This window comes from Urocampus carinirostris, chromosome 6, assembly GCF_059441175.1.
Source record: "Urocampus carinirostris isolate Australia breed hairy pipefish chromosome 6, RoL_Ucar_1.0, whole genome shotgun sequence".
NCBI classification, from domain to species: domain Eukaryota; kingdom Metazoa; phylum Chordata; class Actinopteri; order Syngnathiformes; family Syngnathidae; genus Urocampus; species Urocampus carinirostris.
The window spans coordinates 174,623-193,794 of NC_142354.1; the positions used below are offsets into that span (position 1 = coordinate 174,623).

A 19,172-nucleotide genomic window follows, 5' to 3' on the forward strand; every position below is an offset into this window, starting at 1 on the left:
CATTCAAGGAAACTGTGCGGGTCAGATGTATCGACATTTTGTTCTGTATACACGTGTACTAGAATGACAATAAAGTATATCTGAATCTGAATACACTTTTTAAAAAGCTAATTTTAATACACGTCCCCGATAAACACTTGTGAACAATGTGTTGGAAAAATGTTTGGGGTCAATAATAGTTGTGCCCCCAAATGTCAAATGGTCTGCATTTATACAGCGCTTTTCAAGTCAATTAAGACCTCCCAAAGCGCTTTACAATGCGCTTCACACTTTCCCTTTTTTACATACACTAACCGATAGCAGCGTCAGCCATTCAAGGCAACTACTTGCTTATCTGGGGCATTAGGGATTCAGTGTCTTGCCCAAGGACACATCGACATGTAACACGGAGGAGCCGGGAATCGATCCCAAGACAAGCGCTTCACCTACTGAGCTACCATGCATTTGATATGCCCTTGTTCAAGAATAATGTGCAATTGCGCTCCCACTACTTGAGATAACAGTAGAGCTCTCATTGGCAGAGTGGGAAGTGTTGACACGAAGTGTAGCAGATCCTCGAGTTACACAATGAAAACAATATAGAACAGGGATGAGAGGACAGGCGCACAGAAAGTAGAATAAAGAGACACAAAAGTCTCCTCCCAAAAACCTAAACGAGGGAATGTGACGAAGCGTTCTTACTGTGGCTAAAATGTTAGCAGCAGGGGCGGCAGTAGCTCAGGAGGTAGAGCGCTCGTCTTGGGATCAAGGGATCCCAGTTTGAATCCCGGCTCGTCAGTGTTACACGTCGAAGTGTCCTTGGGTAAGACACTGAACCCCTAATACCCCCAATAAGCAGGTTAGCACCTTACATGGCTGCAAGGCCGCTATTGGGAAATGTGGAGCACATTGTAAAGCGCCCTGGGAGGTCATTGACTTAAAAAGCGCTATATAAATGCAGATCATTTCAAAGAGCATGGAGCCAAATAAATAAAGCTATCACTTAAAGACATTACACCCCAATCACGCGGATGAGCCTCATGAGTTTCTTCATTTTTTTCATTTTTTTTTTTTATTAACGTGCCTGAACAAATGCCTAGATGTGGCACGGATGAAGGTCACATTTCATTACCAATGTCAAGCAAACATGTTTTTTTTTCCCCCCCATTTATTATCTCACCACTTTAGCAAAGCTCAATCAAAGCATTGCAGAAAGGAGAAAATCACGATCCCTCCTGAAGCGCCGACGCTTAGGACAAATTGGGTGGGCGCAAGTGGTTTTCCTTTTCCTTTTCCGTTGGGGGGCATGAGCGAAAATAATTGAAAAGCACTGTATTATAGGTTTCGGGCCAGAAAAATCAGTCTGTCCAAAGTATCAGGTATCAATACTTCCCTGTGACAGGTCATGATGTACGTACTTTTACGGAATACCCTCTCAGATGGGGAGCTGCAGTTTTAAACATGCCCACTTGATGTCCCCCAGTCGAGTGGCTCGCAAGGCAACTGTAGCTTTATTTATTTATCTTTCTTTTTTCTCTCCCGAATAAATCTATTGTACTTCCTTTTCATTCTTTCTTTCGCTTTTTCTCTCTCGCTTTCTTTTTATTTTTTCACACTTTATAACTCTATCTCTTTTTTTCTTTGTTACTGTTTTCTTTTTCTCACCCTCTATCTCTTCCACTCTTTTTTTCCTCATTTCTCTTTCTCATGCTCCCTCTTTCTTTCTCGATCTCTCTCACTCACTCTGTCTCTATCTCTTTTTATATCATTCTTTTTCTCTTTGATTCTCTCTCTCTCTCATTTTCTTTATTTCTGTTTTTGTCTTTTATCATTTCACTCTCTTTCTCCTCGCCTCTCCATTTCCCCCCTCTTTCTCTCTCTATTGTGCTCCCTCTATTTCTCCCGTTCTCTCTCTCTCTTTCCTGCTCTCTCTTTCTCATTTTACTCTGTCTACCATGTTTTCTCTTTTTATTTCTTCTCTCTCTTGTTCTCCCTCTGTCCCTTACCTTCTCTCTTTCTCTTAAATCTACTAGTTTGCACCCTCGTGAGAATTTTCTAGATTGTGGCTCCCAGCTACAATGAGTTTGACACCCCTGTTCTCAAAAAATATTTAGTTAATTTCATCTTTTATTAGCATATTTGGTATTGCAGTAATCCACAAGTAATTGAAACTAATCAAATTACATGACTGCAATATTATGGTAGTTGGATTAGATAGATAGATACTTTATTCATCCCCATGGGGAAATTCACACTCCAGCAGTCTACCCTGTTGTTTATTAACAGATTAACATGATGCCCTAGGGGTGCTTGTAGCGGAGTGGATGACGTCACACGCTAGTCCAAAAGTTCGACATCCCTGCGGCAGATGGAAATCTTTTCTTTGTGTCCAGTGCTACACCACCTTGTGTTAGCGAGTCCGCCTCCTCTCAGATTCCCGCAGGCTTCCGTGTCTCTGTATAGCGGCGCTGAAGGTCGGATAGCTCTGGGTAGCTCCGGGTGGCTACACGTTAGCGTCCGGGGTGCCAAACGTGAGCCACGTTTCCGCAAAACACAGCAACTGCGCTCCCTGTGCGCTTCGATGTTTTCCACCAGCACTCGTTGGTCTTATTTGGTAGTGAGTTCACATTTACCATGATTACGGACGGTACCGAAGACTTATAACGCTGCTTAGCTAGCTCCGGCTCTTCTTCCACTATAGGCTCCTCATCACGCCGGCACAAGAATTCTTCAGGGCAAGGAGTTGAATCCTCGAATAACTGCATTTTTGTGCGCTAAAACCCATGTCCATAGGATATGTTACTGATTACATTTTCACAGGTAATTAGTAACTGTTTCAGATTACACTTTTAAAGTAAAACTACCGACCGTTTTTGCAACACTCAGTTAAAAACACTTTTATAGTATCCAGCCAATTTTGGCTAACCTTTTACCATTCTTTATCTTTGCCTAATTTTAAAAAATGTCCATCTGTTGCATTTTCAGGTTTGCCTTGTTCATAGCACTCTGCTGATGAAGAGCGCATATTCCGACAGCCTGTTCAGCACTGATGACGAAGCTTTCCTCCTGAGACGACTGCTTGTGCTTTCGCTGCAGCCACTTTTAAGTAAACCAGAGAACCTTGTTTTCATTGACTATGTTTTAAATTTTCCTGAGAACAGGCCAATTAGGGGCAGCATTGGAACTGAAACACCACCCATACTTCTCACACCCCAATTGGCATTTATGCTAGCACCCACTATAATCAACGATAATACTACTATGCTGGCTCGCTTCAATTTGCTGTTGTTGGTTTGCATGGAGGAGTGGGAAAGAGATGGAGATGAGGTCAAGGGTATCATTTACCTCTTCGGACATCTCAAGTTGCTTCTGTATGCTGTGACAAGAGGACTTAGTCGAGATGTCGTAGTAACTTTTTTTAGGGTAGTTTATCTTTTTCTTATCTGTTGTTACCACATTGAGACGTACTCCAGCAGTATTGTTGAAAAATTATGTACTCTTTATCAATGCCAGACCGACCTGACTCTCCACATTCTCAACTTGGCTGACTTGTTCCCTGAGCGCCATTGGTCTACAAAATTCTGTAGAGCTCTGCAGGCCATAATCACCTGGGCACCACCTGCTCGGTTTACCTCCAAAGATCTCTCTTGGCATCTAAAGGTGCTTGCTCGAGTGGCAGAAGAAAGTGAAATCCCTCAGCTCAGCACACTTCGGCTCCTTTCTGACATAATTGTTACACCTTCGCTATTTATGACTAGGGACTGGCATGTGGGAAAAGCATTGCTGCACCTTTGCCGGCGTTTAATGACTCATCCAAACCTAGATTCGTTTTTGACCTCTCTGGCCAACATCCTGCATCAATTTAACTCTTACTATGGTGATATAGACATCCAAGATAATGCCAGACTGTACTGCAGTCTCCTGACTACGCTCTCTAAAGAAAAATTGACTGGGATCATCACACAGAGTCCAAGAGAGGAAGGACAAACTGTCAAAAGCTCACTATCGTGCATAATGGCAGACACAGATAGACTAACTATTCACCAGACGGACAAACCAGTATTTAGATTGGTCGAGTCAAAATGTACGGAGCCACACAGCAGAAACGAGATGAGTCTGGAAAACCTAAACCCAAGGGAGTCTTCGAACTCCCCACGACTTGAAGCATACAGGAGAAGAATCGGGGTCGTGAATCTTACCTTGTACTACCAGCTCAACCATACTACGTGGAACCTTTCCTGTGTTGATCAGGTCTTTAGCATACGTATGCACTTCAGTGTAAGGAACAAACACTATGGAGAACTAGGTGACTTTACAGTCCCATGTCTTTTTAGAGAAAGACCTTTACCCATTGTTAAACTTGTGTTGAAGCCTAGGTTGCCTATCCCTGTCACTATAAGTGGCAGTGCCATTTTCAGCACCTTAAATGGCCTCTCTCTGTATACTTTACTCCCAGATGTCCAGATATTGTTTCAGCAAGCCTTTCTGCCTTTGGCTGTTGCCACCACTTGGGGAACAGTTGGTAAATTGGCTGTTTTCGACAAACTCTGTGAAAAAATAAATGCAGAAGAGCAAGCAGACTATGCAACCACACTTGTTTGTTTAAATTTACCTGAGGAACAACTGCAGTCCATGGTGGAAAAACATTTCCTTCCATTTGTTATATCAGAAACGGACAATAAATCGGATTTAAAATGTGCTTTTTTCATCCCCCCCAAATTTCACATACTCCTGAAAATAGTATCAAAGGAGGATGCTGTCCATTTTGATATTGCCACAGATAACTGGCGGCTACTGCCTCATATCAGTTTCTATCTTGGTAACCTATAATGTCATTGCCATAGAGCAGGTGTCTCTAACTCACGGCCCGTAGAAAATTTTAAGGGACAGTGTGTATTATTTGCCCACCAGATGTCGCTGTATTCTGTCGTGCCACAAAAAAAACGAGTATCAAAAGCACAATGGGAGAAGACAAAATACGAAGACTCAAATTTACCAAAACACATAATATTCCTTTTGAAAAGAGAAATAAGAAAAGAAAAAAGGACAAAAAAAACTAAAAAGGAAAAGAGAAAAATTAAAAAAGGAAAACTCAAGAAAGGAAGGAAGAAAGAAAAAGGAAAGGAAGAGGAAAAAAGAAAATATGAAATAGCATTTTTTTCCTGCTTTTGTCTTTTTCCCTTTAATTCTTTTCTTTCATTCTTTTTTTCTTTCCTTTTCTCAATTTTCCCTTTTTTCCTTTTCCCCCCATACGTTTCTTTCTATTCCTGTTTTATTTTCTTGCCTCTTTTCCCCTATATTTTTATTACTTTTTAAAAATTGTTTTCCTTTCTTTTTGTCTTTGTGAAAAGCTGGGTAAGTCTTGGAAGAAATTGAAAGAAAAATGGTGCATTTTGCTCACTTTTAGTCTCCTCAGTATGTAGTCTTCCTTGGACTCATTTTTGGTTCCACTACACATTACAGCAACATCTATTGGACAAATATAAAACACTGTCCCCTTAACAACAGTAGAATGTTTTTATTAGCGCTGTTTTTGTGGAAACCCCCATTTGGCCCAACCTTACCTGGAACCTAGTTTGGGGGCCTCCGAGTCAAATGAGTATGAGATCCCTGCCATAGAGTATTATCAATATGTATAACTTTTTGTTTTGCTTTTCTTCAATAAATATAATGGAAATGAGTTCTTATCAATGGTGTGTTTTTACGTTGTATATTCGGAACAACACTTTTGATGTGTTTGCAATGTTTACATCTAAACATTACATATCAAGCGTTCACCACAGGTAAACTATCCCTAACAACAGTATAAAAATCTCGATTCACAGTACAGACGCTCGAGATTTGTGACTGATGATCGTTCGTAAGTTGCTTCAGTGCTATATTGTGTATGGAATGTATGTTTAAGGCTTGTATAAGTAGCCTGTATTGTTTTGTTCCCAGAAATAAACATTTCATAAATGTATATGCTCTATAAAGATGAATAAAGAGTAGTTTAACTTACTTTTGGAAGATTGGCTTCAATGGTTAGGCAACTTCCTCATATGAGGTAGAAAGTGGCCGAAAAAAAGTGATCCAACCATTTTCTCAACCGCATCAAGCTTTCTTATTCCACTTTCATTTCAAAAGTAAATGTAAATAATGTAAATTATCTGCATTTATATAGCGCTTTTCAAGTCAATGCTGACTTCCCAAAGCACTTTACAATGTGCTTCACACTTTTCCCTTTTTACACACTAACTAACCGACAGCAGCGTCAGCCATGCAAGGCAACTACCTGCTATCGAGGGCATTAGGGATTCACTGTCTTGCCCAAGGACACTTTGACATATAACACGGAGGCTGGGAATCGAACCTGCAACCTCTTGATCCCAAGCCGAGCGCTCTACTCCCGAGGCTAATGCCTCCCCAAATGAAACGGCTTGCATCTTCATTTCATTTTACACTAACCATATCGAATGGATGCACAAGATATTAAACAATAAAAATGTCAAAGTTCTTAGCGCGCTGGAGATACAGTAAGTTTACACATAAAATAGGAAGAGGAAGCTGTAATTCTTCTTCGGGGTGGATGCTGGGTGACCCCTCAAAGCGCCACGCGGCGTAAAGAAGCACTAAAGTACTGTCCTGTACTCGGTAAAAGGTGCACAATACAAAATCTAACAGCAATGTACAGATATTTTTCACATCCCGAAAAAAATGTTTGTATCTACCGTTGTTCGTAACTCGAATGTACTTAAGTTCGGAGTGACTGTACCGTATTTTCACAACTATAAGGCGCACAGTGTGAAAGGGTGCATCTCCATAGATGGTTCTATTTCTGGATTTAACACTACAACGGGCACACCTGCAGGGTAGCTCACGGGTGCCCTCTGCTTGTGGCTGCATTACAGAAACACAGACGAGCATACAAGTGTCCGTATTTAAAAATACAACAAAATCAAAACTGAGTTTTGTTGTAGTTTATAAGTATTGATTACAAAGTAAAACACACAGATAAAACGTTGGTTTTTTTTTTTTTTTTTTTAAATAGCTGGTGTTAAATAGTTTGGCACTCAATTTTTTATTACAACAGGATAAACAAGTATAATTGAAAATACATTGCACTTAAACTTTTTTTACAACAATTGCATTTGTAAAAAAAAAAAATATATATCGTACCTCACAATAATGCTTGGTCGAGGATTTTCAAATGACAGCATAGGATACGTATACAAAAACAGACAAGAAAGCTCAGGACTGGTCACTCAATGACAGTATGTAATTGTAGTTTGAAATCACTCCCCTCTGTAATGGGCTAAGTAAAAGCAATAGTTCCCAGTCCTGTACTGGACATAAGGACGGAAAGCCATTAGGGCTTTTTGAGATAAAATCACGAACCTGAAAGTAACGAAAGAAATGTGATTGAGGAAGATCAAAAGAAGCCGCAATGTTGTCAAAGCTATCAAAAACACTGCTTGTGTATATAGCTTTAAATTGTTTGATTTTGGTTTGAACAATTTTATTGACACTATTAACAGCAAATAAACAATGTGAGGTTTGAACAATTTTTCTCGACAATCTTAACAGCAATTAAGCATATTCACAATTTCGTTATATTTGACAATATGACGTTTTAACAATTTTTTCGACATTTTTAACAGCAATTAAACACACAATTTCATTATATCATCCCAACAATATGAGTTTTTATCGACACTTTTATACCCTTATCCAGCCATACACCAAACACTGGGTCCAATAGCGAAGGAGGGAAAAAGTTATTTATTCTTATGGCCAGACAAGGAAGCAGCGAGCCTTTGAAGCACCGCCTAAACTGATACCAAATCTTAAAAGTATTTTTGTTGTCTGTGTACAATAAAGGCTTTATGGGCAAGGACGTATTTATTAAAGCAGAAACAGAAGAACCCCTACAGGACAAATGTTCAAATTGACACCACAAAGAATTATGGGCATTCAACAAAAAAATAAGTTTGTATAGAGACGCTCCCCTACTTACCAACATTCGAGTTACAAAAAATGGTATATACGAAAGGTTTTTTGGGATGTCGAAAAATATCCGGACATTGCTGTAAGTTAGATTTTGTATTATCACCTTTTCCAAGTACAGGACAGTACTGTAATGCTTCTTTACGCCGCTACCGATGTGTGGCGCTGTGAGAGCTCACCCAGCAAACACTCTGAAGAAAGATTCCGGCTTCCTCTTTCTAGTTTGTGTGTAAACATCCTAGAATGTATCTCCAGCGCGCTAGGAACTTTGACATTTTTATTATTTGATATCTCGTAAATCCATTCAATATGGTTGGTTGAAAGTGTATTGAAGAGGCGAGCAGTTTCTTTTGAAGTGAAAGTGGAAGAAGAAAGCTTGATGCGGTTGAGAAAATGGCTGGATCGCTTTTTTTTGGCCACTGTCTACCCTAGAGGAGGATAATGCCTAACTCTTGAAGCGCATCTTCCGAAAGTAAGTTAAACGTTATTTAGCTTGATAGAGCACATTATTTTATTAAATGTTTATTTTTTTAGAACAAAACAATACGTTACTTATGCAAGCCTTAAACATACTTATACAAACTTTAAACATACATTCCATACAAAATATAGCACTGAAGCAACTTACCAACAAATTTAACTTACAAACGATCGTCCGGAACCCATCTCGTTCGTAAGTAGGGCAGCGTCTGTATTAGCTGCCCAATAATAAAATTGAGAATTTGGTCGCGCCAAGCCACAGCTAAATTACCAGCTTTGCAATAAAGACTAGCGGACTCTAGGTGGCTCTCCGCACCAAATAAAAGAGATTGTTTTATCAAGCGTATCAAAGAAACGCGTTGGTAAAAAAATGGGAGTGACTGGAAAATGAAAATACATTTTGGTAGTATATTCATTTTAACAACACCAATCCTGCCAACCAATTTTAAATGCCCGCACGCATTTCTGAAACAAGGTGTGTAAAATTTGCAGTCGAGAGATCAGAGTCTGATCGTTTCACATTGATAACAAGATGGTTAAATCCAGATTGATCTGATTGAAAGGCTAAATCAGATTGCTGTAACTAAACCACTTTTGTATTGACAGGAAAACATATCCTTATATCTGAATACATTTTGGAGCCAGTAAAATTGCCAAAAACATCAACGATGCCTAGAATAGTAAGGATAGAAGTTGCTGGATCTGTGACATACAACAAAAGATCATCGGCAAACAGTGATAAGCTATGTTCGTTACCGTTCTGGATTATTCCTCTTTTTTTTTTTGGTTTGAACAATTTTATTGACACTATTAACAGCAAATAAACAATGTGAGGTTTGAACAATTTTTCTCGATAATTTTAGCAGCAATTAAGCATATTCACAATTTCGTTATATCTGACAATATGACATTTTAACAATTTTTTCAATATTTTTAACAGCAATTAATGGTTTGAACAAATTCATTGACACTAATAACAGAAAACAATCTTGTCAATCTCAACAGCAATCAAGCACATTCACAATATTATATTTCAATATGACGTTTAACAGCAAACACAATGTGAGGTTTGAACAACCCTTCTCTAAAATCTTCACAATTTCGTTGTATAACATCTTTGTTAGTGTCAATAGATTCGTCCAGGCCAAAGTCGATTGTTTTTGTTCTGAACAAATCCACCGACACCAACAGCAGCAAAACAAATACGACAATCTCAACAGCCATTAAGCATATTCACAATTTTGTTATATCTGACAATATGACATGACGATATGACATTTTAACACTTTTTTCTGACATTTTCAACATCAATTAAACAATTTCAGAGTTATTATCCTTTAATACTAGTTAACCAAAGTGTAAAGGGCAAAACTATTGTGCAAGGGCATAGCTCTGTCATCCCACCCTCCCAAGCAGCATCCTCCAGTCCTCTTTGCGGGTCCTCTCCCTTCTTACTTCTACTTTCTACAACCCAGGCCGTTGCTGCCGGGACCCCCACAGTGTAGCCCCGGTTCCCCACTCCGGGTGGGTGCAGACGGTTCTTCTTTATGGTTGCGTCCTAGGCCCGCCGCTCACAGATTGTATGGTATCTACAGCCATTTGGAGCACAGCCACTGGGGGGATCTGCCTGCACCTCTATACCAGCAGGTTTCTAGAGGTTCAGATGGCGTCCTTGATGGCGGCGAGAGTGAGCCAATCCCTGGCAAAGTCGTTCCGAGACCTGCTCGAGCGACTCACCCCGTAAAGCACGTACTGTGCATCAGGGACCTCCCCTGCTTGCAAGTCCGGGAATTTTCCTAGTTGGTCGGCCATTGTCCACAAGTCCTCGGCAGCGCTGCACTCACAAAAAAGGTGCCTCACCGACTCCTGGGCGCCACAGCCAGGTCGAGGGCATGTCGAAGTCGCTGACATTCCTCGGTGGTGCATTACGGCTCTGACTGGGAGAACCTCATGAGCCACCATCCATGACAAGTCTCGTAGTCTGTTTGGGAGGGCAGGATGATTCACGTTGTGCCAAACCGTTGTAGGTTCGCCAAACGCAAGCCCCCGCACAGGACTTACTGTTGCTCGCTCTTGCACAATAGCAATAAGGGCCCTGTGGTTTTGTAAAGTGTGACTTTCTTGTGTTTCTAAATCAAACTTCTTTAAAAAATCCCGAATAAAGAGATGTGTTGGTGGCAAGTTAAATGAAACTGGAATCAAACGATTGTTTGGTACAAGCTTTAGCTTCCGCAAATATGAGCCCATCCAGAACCGGTCATCGCTTGACTTTTCGGGTTGTTGGGTGGGCCCACAGCGTTTTGGAAGTGGAGAGAGACATATTTGCTTCCCAGGAAAAGCTGTAGATCAGGCACTCCTTCCCCCCCATTTTCCTTTTTCTTTTTCATTGTATCTATTTTTATCCTTTCCCACTTTGAGCCCCAGACAAAGCGAAAGATGGCTCGGTCCAGTTGTAACAGCACGTTTCTTTTGGGCATAAAAACTAAACTGATTGATAAAAGCAGTGGGAGGATGATCGCTTTGATGATTAGGACCTTCCCCTCTATTGTCAGTTTTCTTAGTGACCAAAAAACAAGTCTTTGCTTAACTTTCCTTGTCACGTCATCCCAGTTGGTCTCGCCTCCTCCATCTGCATTGAATTTTATCCCTAGGATTTTCTGTTCTGTCTTTAACACCTTTAGTGGGAGTCCTGCCTTTTCTGTCTCTTTCCACGTTCCATAAAACTTCACTTGTGACTTTTCTCTATTTAGCCTTGACCCAGACACCTTCCCAAACAGGTCAGTCAAGTCAAGGGCTCTTCCAACAGATGCGCGGTCAGTACATAAAATATTGAAATCATCCATGTACAAAACACACTTGGTAATTTGTCCCCCACTTCCTGGGATATTGATCCCTTCGACAAATCTATCTTTTCTTAACATTTGTGCCAAAGGTTCTAAGCAAAGAACATAGAAAAGTGGAGACATAGGGCAACCTTGACGCACACCGCAGTTGATCTCGATTGCTTCTGATAAATTCCCGTTAATCATGAATTTGCTGTAAATGTCTCGGTATAGCAGCCCCACCCACTTGATGTATTTTTGGGGAAAACCACATTTTTCTAATACCCTGAAGAGGTATTGGTGTGAGACTCGATCAAAGGCTTTTTCAAAGTCTAGGTTTAGGACCGCTAGTCGCATGTTTCTGTCTCTCGCATAACAAATGGTGTCACGGATCAGCATGAGACTGTCGCTGATCTTCCTTCCCACGATGGCACAGGTTTGGTCCGGATCAACCAAGTCTCCCAAGACTACAGACATTCGTGTTGCTAGAAGCTTGCTGAAAATTTTACAGTCCACGTTTAAAAGCGTTATTGGTCGCCAGTTTTTTATATCAATTTTGTGTCCTTTTTTGTGCAATAGAGTAACTATCCCTATTCTGAAACTGTCTGGCATGTTGTCTCGACTGGAAAATTCGTTAAAAACAGTAATCAGATCTGGTGCTAAAATATCCCAAAAACTCCGGTAAAATTCGAGGTTGAGCCTGTCCTCCCCGGGTGATTTGCCTTTTTTCATAGTCTTTATGCAATCATTCAGTTGGTCTTGGGTAAAGTCCGATGTTAAAAAGGGGTCTTGACGCACTGATCTTGAAATATGATCTAATACATGCCCCATTTCATTCTCATGTGTTTCTTTCTTTTCATATAATTTTTTGTAGTAGTCTTCGATTAATTTGTTTATTTCACTACTTTCCTTTGTTATTTGCCCGTTTTCGTTTTGAAGTTTAAAAACCCCCTCACTTTTGCTCATATTTTTTTAAAAAAGTAGCGTGTACATTTTTCCCCTTCTTCTATTTTTCTTTCTCTGCTTCTTATTATGATGCCTTTGCTCTTTATTTCCGCCAAAGCGTTTAGTTCTTGTTTGGTCTCTTTGATTTCATCATTAAAGTCCATCCCCTTTTCCGTTAGGATGAAATAGCGTTGGAGTCTTCTTTGTAGTCCCGACATGCCTTTCATCTCTTTAAGTTTCTTGTTTTTTCCTGCATTTTTAAAAAAGGTCTGTGTTCGTTTCTTTGTCATTTCCCACCATTGTGCTCGTGAATCATACGAGTCTTGAAGGGTCTGCCAGTCTTTGTACAGCTCCCTGTATTGTGCGGCTAGAGCCTCATCCTCCAGCAGGGAGCAGTTTAACTTCCACAGACCCTTCCCAACAGTCATACCTGAAGGAAATGAGAGAGAGCAGGACAGTAGCAAGTGATCCGGAAAAAAAAAACAGGAATTAATCTTGCATCACTCAATGCCAAACCCCTTGTAAATATGTAGTCTATTCGAGAGGCTCTGGCATTGTCACTACTGAACCAGGTGAAGCCCTCCTCTCCTGGATGTATGGATTTGAAACAGTCTACCAGTTTAAATGTCCGGCACATGTCTTGTAATAAAGTTGATGTTTTATCTACTTTAAACTCCTCATCGGTCCTCTTTCTATCCTTCCTACTTAGGATGCAATTAAAATCTCCTCCCACGATTAGTGGTTGATGGCCAAGCATATCCGACTGGATGTCCTCTAAGAGTTCGTACCTGAGTTGTCTGTCGGTATGGCCGTATATGTTAATGAGGTTAAAATCATTCCCTATATAAGAAAGTCTTGCTAAGATTGCGCGTCCGTCTCTCATCACAGTACTCCCCTTTATGATGAGTTGAGGGTTGTTTATCAAAATGGCTACCCCATCGTTACGGTTTTCATTCGAGCCACTCCATAATGACGGATATGGCCAAATCTCTTCCCACTGTTTATAATTTTTTAGAAAGGGGATGCAACATTCTTGTAGTGAAAACACATCCGTTCTGATAGTTTTTAAGAACGATAAAACGCTGTGAGCCTTAACCTTTGATCTCACACTTCTCACATTGATAGTAGAGAATGTAATGTTCATAATTGTTGTTAAAGTATTTAAACTACTTGGACAAAACCGGGGGATCCGAGTCCATTCTTTGGTGATCATCGAGGGTGTCACCTGTGTCAGACACATCACTTAAGAGCAGTACCTCATTTGGAGACTCACCGGGGAAAACTTTGGAATCCTCTGACTCTGTCTGTGGTTCCAGGTCTTCCCCTTTTTTCTGGGTTAGGGGGTGAGCCAGAGGGGACCTATCAAGGGGTCTCTTACTTCCCTGCCCACAAAGGGTCAGATTTTTTCCCTCCCCGACTTCCTCCGTCTCAACTTCATACAGTTCCCTTGTGGGCTTTTTCATCGGCAATCGGCTTTCTTCTAAATCTCTTCTCTTTGTTTCCGGTGTTTTCACCACCCCCAATTTTGTCTTACTTTTACCCCTCTTTCCAGTGCCCGTAGGATTTTTTGGGGAGTTGTTCGCCTTTTCGATTTGTTTGTCTTTTTCAAATCCCGGTAGTGGCATAGCAAACAATTTTGTTATTTTGGACTCTCTTCCAGGCCCTTCCTGATTAATATGTGTTTTTGGAGTGACAGTTGCCTTTTCTATTTGTTTGTCTTGTCCAAATTCAGGTATTTGATGAAAAATCGAATTAGAATTTTCAGTTCCTTCCTGACTCAAATTTGATTCTTTGGCCTCTCCTCCAGAGGTTTGGGGTGTATTTTCAATTTGTTTGTCTTGTTCATTTTCTTCGTGCATTTCTTGTTCATCTTCATTGGGTATTTCCATAATTTTATTTATTTCCTGTTCATCTTCATTGGGTATTTCCTTTATTCATTTCTTGTTCATTTTCATTTTGTATTTCCATAACTTTATTCATTTCATTGTTTTTGTTGTCTTTTTTCATTTCATTGTCTTTGTTACATATATTAATTTCATTATCTATGTTGTCTGACATCATTTCATTGCCTTTGTTGTCTTTGTTAACTGCCTTCCTAGCTTTCAACTTGTTAGCAAACGATTTCGGGCAGTTTCTATAGAGATGGTTCGTTTCTCCACAGAGATTGCATTTTCTGCTATTGGTGCATTCCTCAAAGGAATGTCCAATTGTCCTGCACTTTCCACAAAAAATTCGATCACATACCTCAGCCAGATGCCCATGCTCACCACATTTACGACAGAGTTTCGGTTGTCCTTGATAGTGGATAAAGCCACGGTTTTCCCCCAGGAATATAGTCGACGGGAGTTGTTTCAGTCCCTGATAGCCCTGAGGATCTTGCCATTGCTGGATGGGTATCCTCCAGGCACAATTCCAAACGTTTTTCTCATCACTCACCTTCATAGCCTGGCCTTTTATCGAGCAATATCTACTCAACAAATAACAGATGTCATCAGCATTCACCATTTCATTAAACATCCTGACAATAACTATCTTGTTAGCATTATCAGACAGCTTCTCCACTGTAAATCCAGAAAACTGGGGCCTCACCCCCTCAAAATGATTCCAAAACTCTTGATAAAGAGCCGCCGTTACAAAACTTACATCAAAGCCTTTGCCAGAAGCCAAGTTTATGACGCAATGTAAGTCCTCCATTTTAAACTTCAGAATTTTATCAAGAAACTTGTTTATAAAATCAAGTCTTGACATTCCTACATCTTTGAATAAGAATCGTACGCAATTATGTCTCCGCCCGCTGGCATAATGCCCGGCCATGGCAGGACTCTGCCGAAGGGAATTCCCTTCGCACGCGCACGGCCAATTGAGGAAGCCTTAGAGAAATATCCCAACAATTTCCTAAAAAAAATCTAGCCACACAATCTTTGCAAGGGATCAAAACATATGCAATTACTCCATTTAAAAAGTAATTCAGTGAGTTGAGATTCTACCTTTGCTCTTTAATGGTGAGTGAGCACTCACCAGAAAAGGAGAGGATCTCAATGCTATCGACAAGGGTTCAATAGCGATCGCAAAGCGCAAAGGTGACAATTGACACCTTGACGTGTCCCACGCTCTAGAGCAGGGGTGGCGAACACGCAACTCCACGCAAATGATTGGCAGTCAGTTGTGTCCGGAGCAGCATAAAAACAACAAATCTGCCAAATTAATTTCAAAATATTATTTATTTTTTGTTATTAACTCTTATGGATTCAAATGTATTTTGAGAGGGGCGGAAAAAACTAAACATGAAACGAGGCAAAGAGCCACAGTATATAGAAAATATGATGAGGCAAAGAGCTGCATTCTTATTGGCCAAGAAACGCATGCGGGTCTAGAGCCTCGTGTTCGCCACCCCTAAATTTTCGGGGATCGTTCGTTGCTCATAGACTGTGCGATATCCGTGTTGGCTCTTTGAATTGTTTTGGCATAGTCCGGTAACATTTTATGGGGTATCTGTTGGACTAGCTGAGAAAGTGTTTCCAAATTTTCAGCCTGTGGAGATAATCCCCTTGGATTACACGAAAAATAAACACGAACCCTGGTAAATGAATCAAAATAAAAATTTAAAAAAGCAAATAAATGAAAAGAGAATAAAATAAAAAATAAAACAAAAATATCAACGAAGGCAACACGGCAGCGCTGTAGTTAGCACGTGTGTGTGGCTGAGGTATGAGATTGAACCTTACTGTGTGGAGTTTGCATGTTCTCCCCATGCTTGCGTCGATTTCCTCCGGCAATCCAGTTTCCTCCCACGTTCCAAAAATATGCATATCAGGTTAATTGGCCGGTCCAAATTGTCCCTAGGTGTGGGTGAGCGAGTGAGTTGTCTGTTTCTGTGTGCCCTGCGACTGGCTGGCAACCAGTTCAGGGTGTCCCCTGCCACTGCCCGAAAATAGCTGGGATGGGCTTCAGCTCCCCTGCGACCCTACTGAGGATAAGTGGTGCAGATAATGGATGGATGGATGGTTGGATAAAGTAAACCGAAAATAATACTGTTAAAAGTTAAACATATGGAAGAGTGTTGTACTCGCACTAATGGGTGGAATAACGTACCAGTATTTAAAACACTTGTGTATTTGTAAAAGTAATGACAAATAATGATGAAATCACCTTATTATTTCCATTCAACCAAAAGTTGGCGCTGGACCAGTTTTACTGCATCTTGCCGTCTAAGGAGTTGATTGCCGCATCAAAAAAATGGTAATATACACACTAGTACTTGTGGTTTACTTTCAAGGCCATACAGAAACGCAGACCTTTCTGACATTGAATGTATACATTTCTGGACCGCGTTGATGTTCCATATAATTCTTTAGAAGGCATTTACATGGAGACTAGAAAGATCCTTCTCCCCAGCCAAAAGTCATCAATTGCTGTGACATTTATGTTGACCAAGAGTTTGAGGATAATATCGCCAATCAAAGGATAATTAAAATTCTACTAAATGTATAATCTTATGCGGGGAATTAAAACTTATGGTACACACGTACAGTGAAGAAAGTATTTGAATACCCTGTTGTTTTGCTAATTCTCTCCCTTAGAAATCATGGAAGGTTCTGAAATTTTCATCGTAAGTGCACTATGAGAGGGATGAACTAAAAGGAAAAATCCAGAAATCACAATGAATTTTTTAACAAATTATTTGTGTGATATAGCTGCAAATAAGTATTTGATCAACTGAGAAAATGATTGTTCATATTTGGTACAGTAGTTTTTGTTTGCTATTGCAGAGGGGTTAATGTTCCCTTTAGTTTTTCACCAGGTAAGCACTCTGCAGGGGGGAATCTTGGCCCACTCCTCCACACAGATCTTCTCTTGATCAGTCAGGTTTCTGGGCTGTTGTTGCGAAACGCTGAATTTGACCTCCCTCCAAAGCTTTTCGATTGGGTTCAAGTCTGGAGACTGGCTGGCCATGTTAGAACCTTGAGATGCTTCTTACGGAGCCACTCTTTGGTTTTCCTGGCTGTGTGCTTTAGGACGTTGTCGTGTTGGAAGACCCAGCCACGACCATCTTCAATGTTCTGACTGAGGGAAGCAGGTTGTTCCCCCAAATCTCACAATACAGGGCCCCAGTCATCCTCTCTTTAATGCAATGCGCTCGTCCTGCCCCGTCTGCCCCAACTCCTCTGTATCATCCAAATAGTTGTATGCAAACTTAAGACGGGCCTTGACATATGCTGGCTTAAGCAGGGGAACGTTTCGTGCCATGCATGATTTCAAATCATGACGTCTTAGTTTATTACCTACAGTAACCTTGGAAACGGTGGTCCCAGCTCTTTTCAGGTCATTGAGCAACTCCTGTCGTGTAGTTACGGGCTGATTCCTCACCTTTCTTAGAATCATTGAGACCCCACGAGGTGATATCTTGCATGGGGCTCCACTCCATTTGAGATTGACCGTCATGTTTAGCTTCTTCCATTATCTAATGATTTCTCTAACAGTAGACGTTTTTTCACCAAGCTGCTTGGCAATTGCTCTGTAGCCCTTTCAAGCCTTGTGCTGGAGTACAATTTTGTCTCTGGTGTCTTTGGACAGCTCTTTGGTCTTCGCCATGTTACAAGTCAAAGTCTTACTGCTTGTATGGGGCGGACAGGTATCTTTATGGAGCTAACGACCTCAAACAGGTGCATCTGATTCAGGATGATAGATGGAGTCCATGTGGGCTTGTAATAGGCGGACTAACAGGTCTTTTAGGGTCAGCATTCTAGATGATACACAGGTGTTCAAATACTTATTTGTAGCTGTAACACAAAAATAAATAGTTAAAAAAAAACATGCATTGTGATTTCTGGATTTTTCTTTTTAGGTTATCTCTCACAGTGGACATGCACCTACGATGAAAATTTCAGACCCCTCCATAATTTGTAATTGGGAGAAATAGCAAAATAGCAGAGTGTTCAAATACTTATTTTCTTCACTGTATATGCAGGCACTTGAATTGTAGTATTGAAATTGTCAATAATATTATATAATTAAAGGAATCGAGCGAGCAATCTACCTATTCTGTATTAACTTTTGCTGCAACCTGCCTCATGGACTGCCGTGAAAATAAACGACTGAAGAAAATGTAATTATATTTCATCATTAAAAATAATGAACATTTTTAAGTAACTTACCATAAACCCTGTTCTGCCGTTGTGAACCGGATAGTTCTGAGTGGCCCAGTAAATATGCTGGCAATTTTTGAGCTCTTGCACCAGAGAGCACTCAAAATCTGTGTGGTTCACGTGGAATCTCAAACCATGGACGACCAGTGCAAATATTCTACATGCACACGGTGATCAATTACTTGTGAGGTATATACTATGCAATCATTGAATTTGGTAGCAATTATCTTGCGCATTTAAAAGAATCCTTTAATCAAAATCTCATCCCCAGGCAGATTTTCAATGTTATCCGCAAAAGTCACCTACAAGGGCTGGCATGACCAATGTCCAGGTAAAATATTCAATCTTACGGATCAAGCCCAGGCCCCACTCACCAACTTTGATTGACATCAAGAGTCATCTTGCAAAGTGTAAAACTGGAAAATCCGAATAGTGTAGGGCTGCACCAACGCATCAATACAATTGATTATTAAAAGTGTTGGCAATTAATTTATTCATTGATCCATTGTGTTGCTTAGTTTATGAGCCACTAAGCATGTTAAATAAATGCAAATAAGAGCATTGCATTTTCTTGTGAAGTGAAAAGCTGTAGTATCACTTTAGTACAGCAGAAGGCGCTTTGAGACGGTCTGTTTTTAATAATAGTTATACAACTTTTTTTAAATTCCTTTCTTTCTGAACATTGACTGTTTCATGCGACTTTTGTTAACAAACACTACGAAGTTAACAATTTTCGAGGTAGCAAAGTGCTGCAGAAATACAAAGAAATTAGAAAATAAATTTAGAAAAAAAAGTAAAAAGAAAAATAATAATG

At 40.3% G+C, this 19,172-nt stretch overlaps 1 protein-coding gene across 4 annotated transcripts in view; it reads left to right on the forward strand.

Annotated features, from left to right (window-relative positions):
- ap5b1 (adaptor related protein complex 5 subunit beta 1) overlaps positions 1-5,659 on the forward strand; it is a 29,968-nt gene extending 24,309 nt beyond the window's left edge. For 3 of the 4 annotated variants that reach the window (XM_088337362.1, XM_088337363.1, XM_088337364.1), the window contains one exon: positions 2,965-3,103. Coding sequence is in view for 1 of the 4 variants with exons in the window: in XM_088337361.1 (XP_088193487.1) it covers positions 2,965-4,809 (1,845 nt within the window). In the remaining 3 variants the exon portion in view is untranslated. Of the gene's footprint in view, positions 1-2,964 lie in introns of all 4 variants that reach the window. The other variant, XM_088337361.1, reaches the window with a different exon arrangement.
- The last annotated feature ends 13,513 nt before the right edge of the window (positions 5,660-19,172 follow it).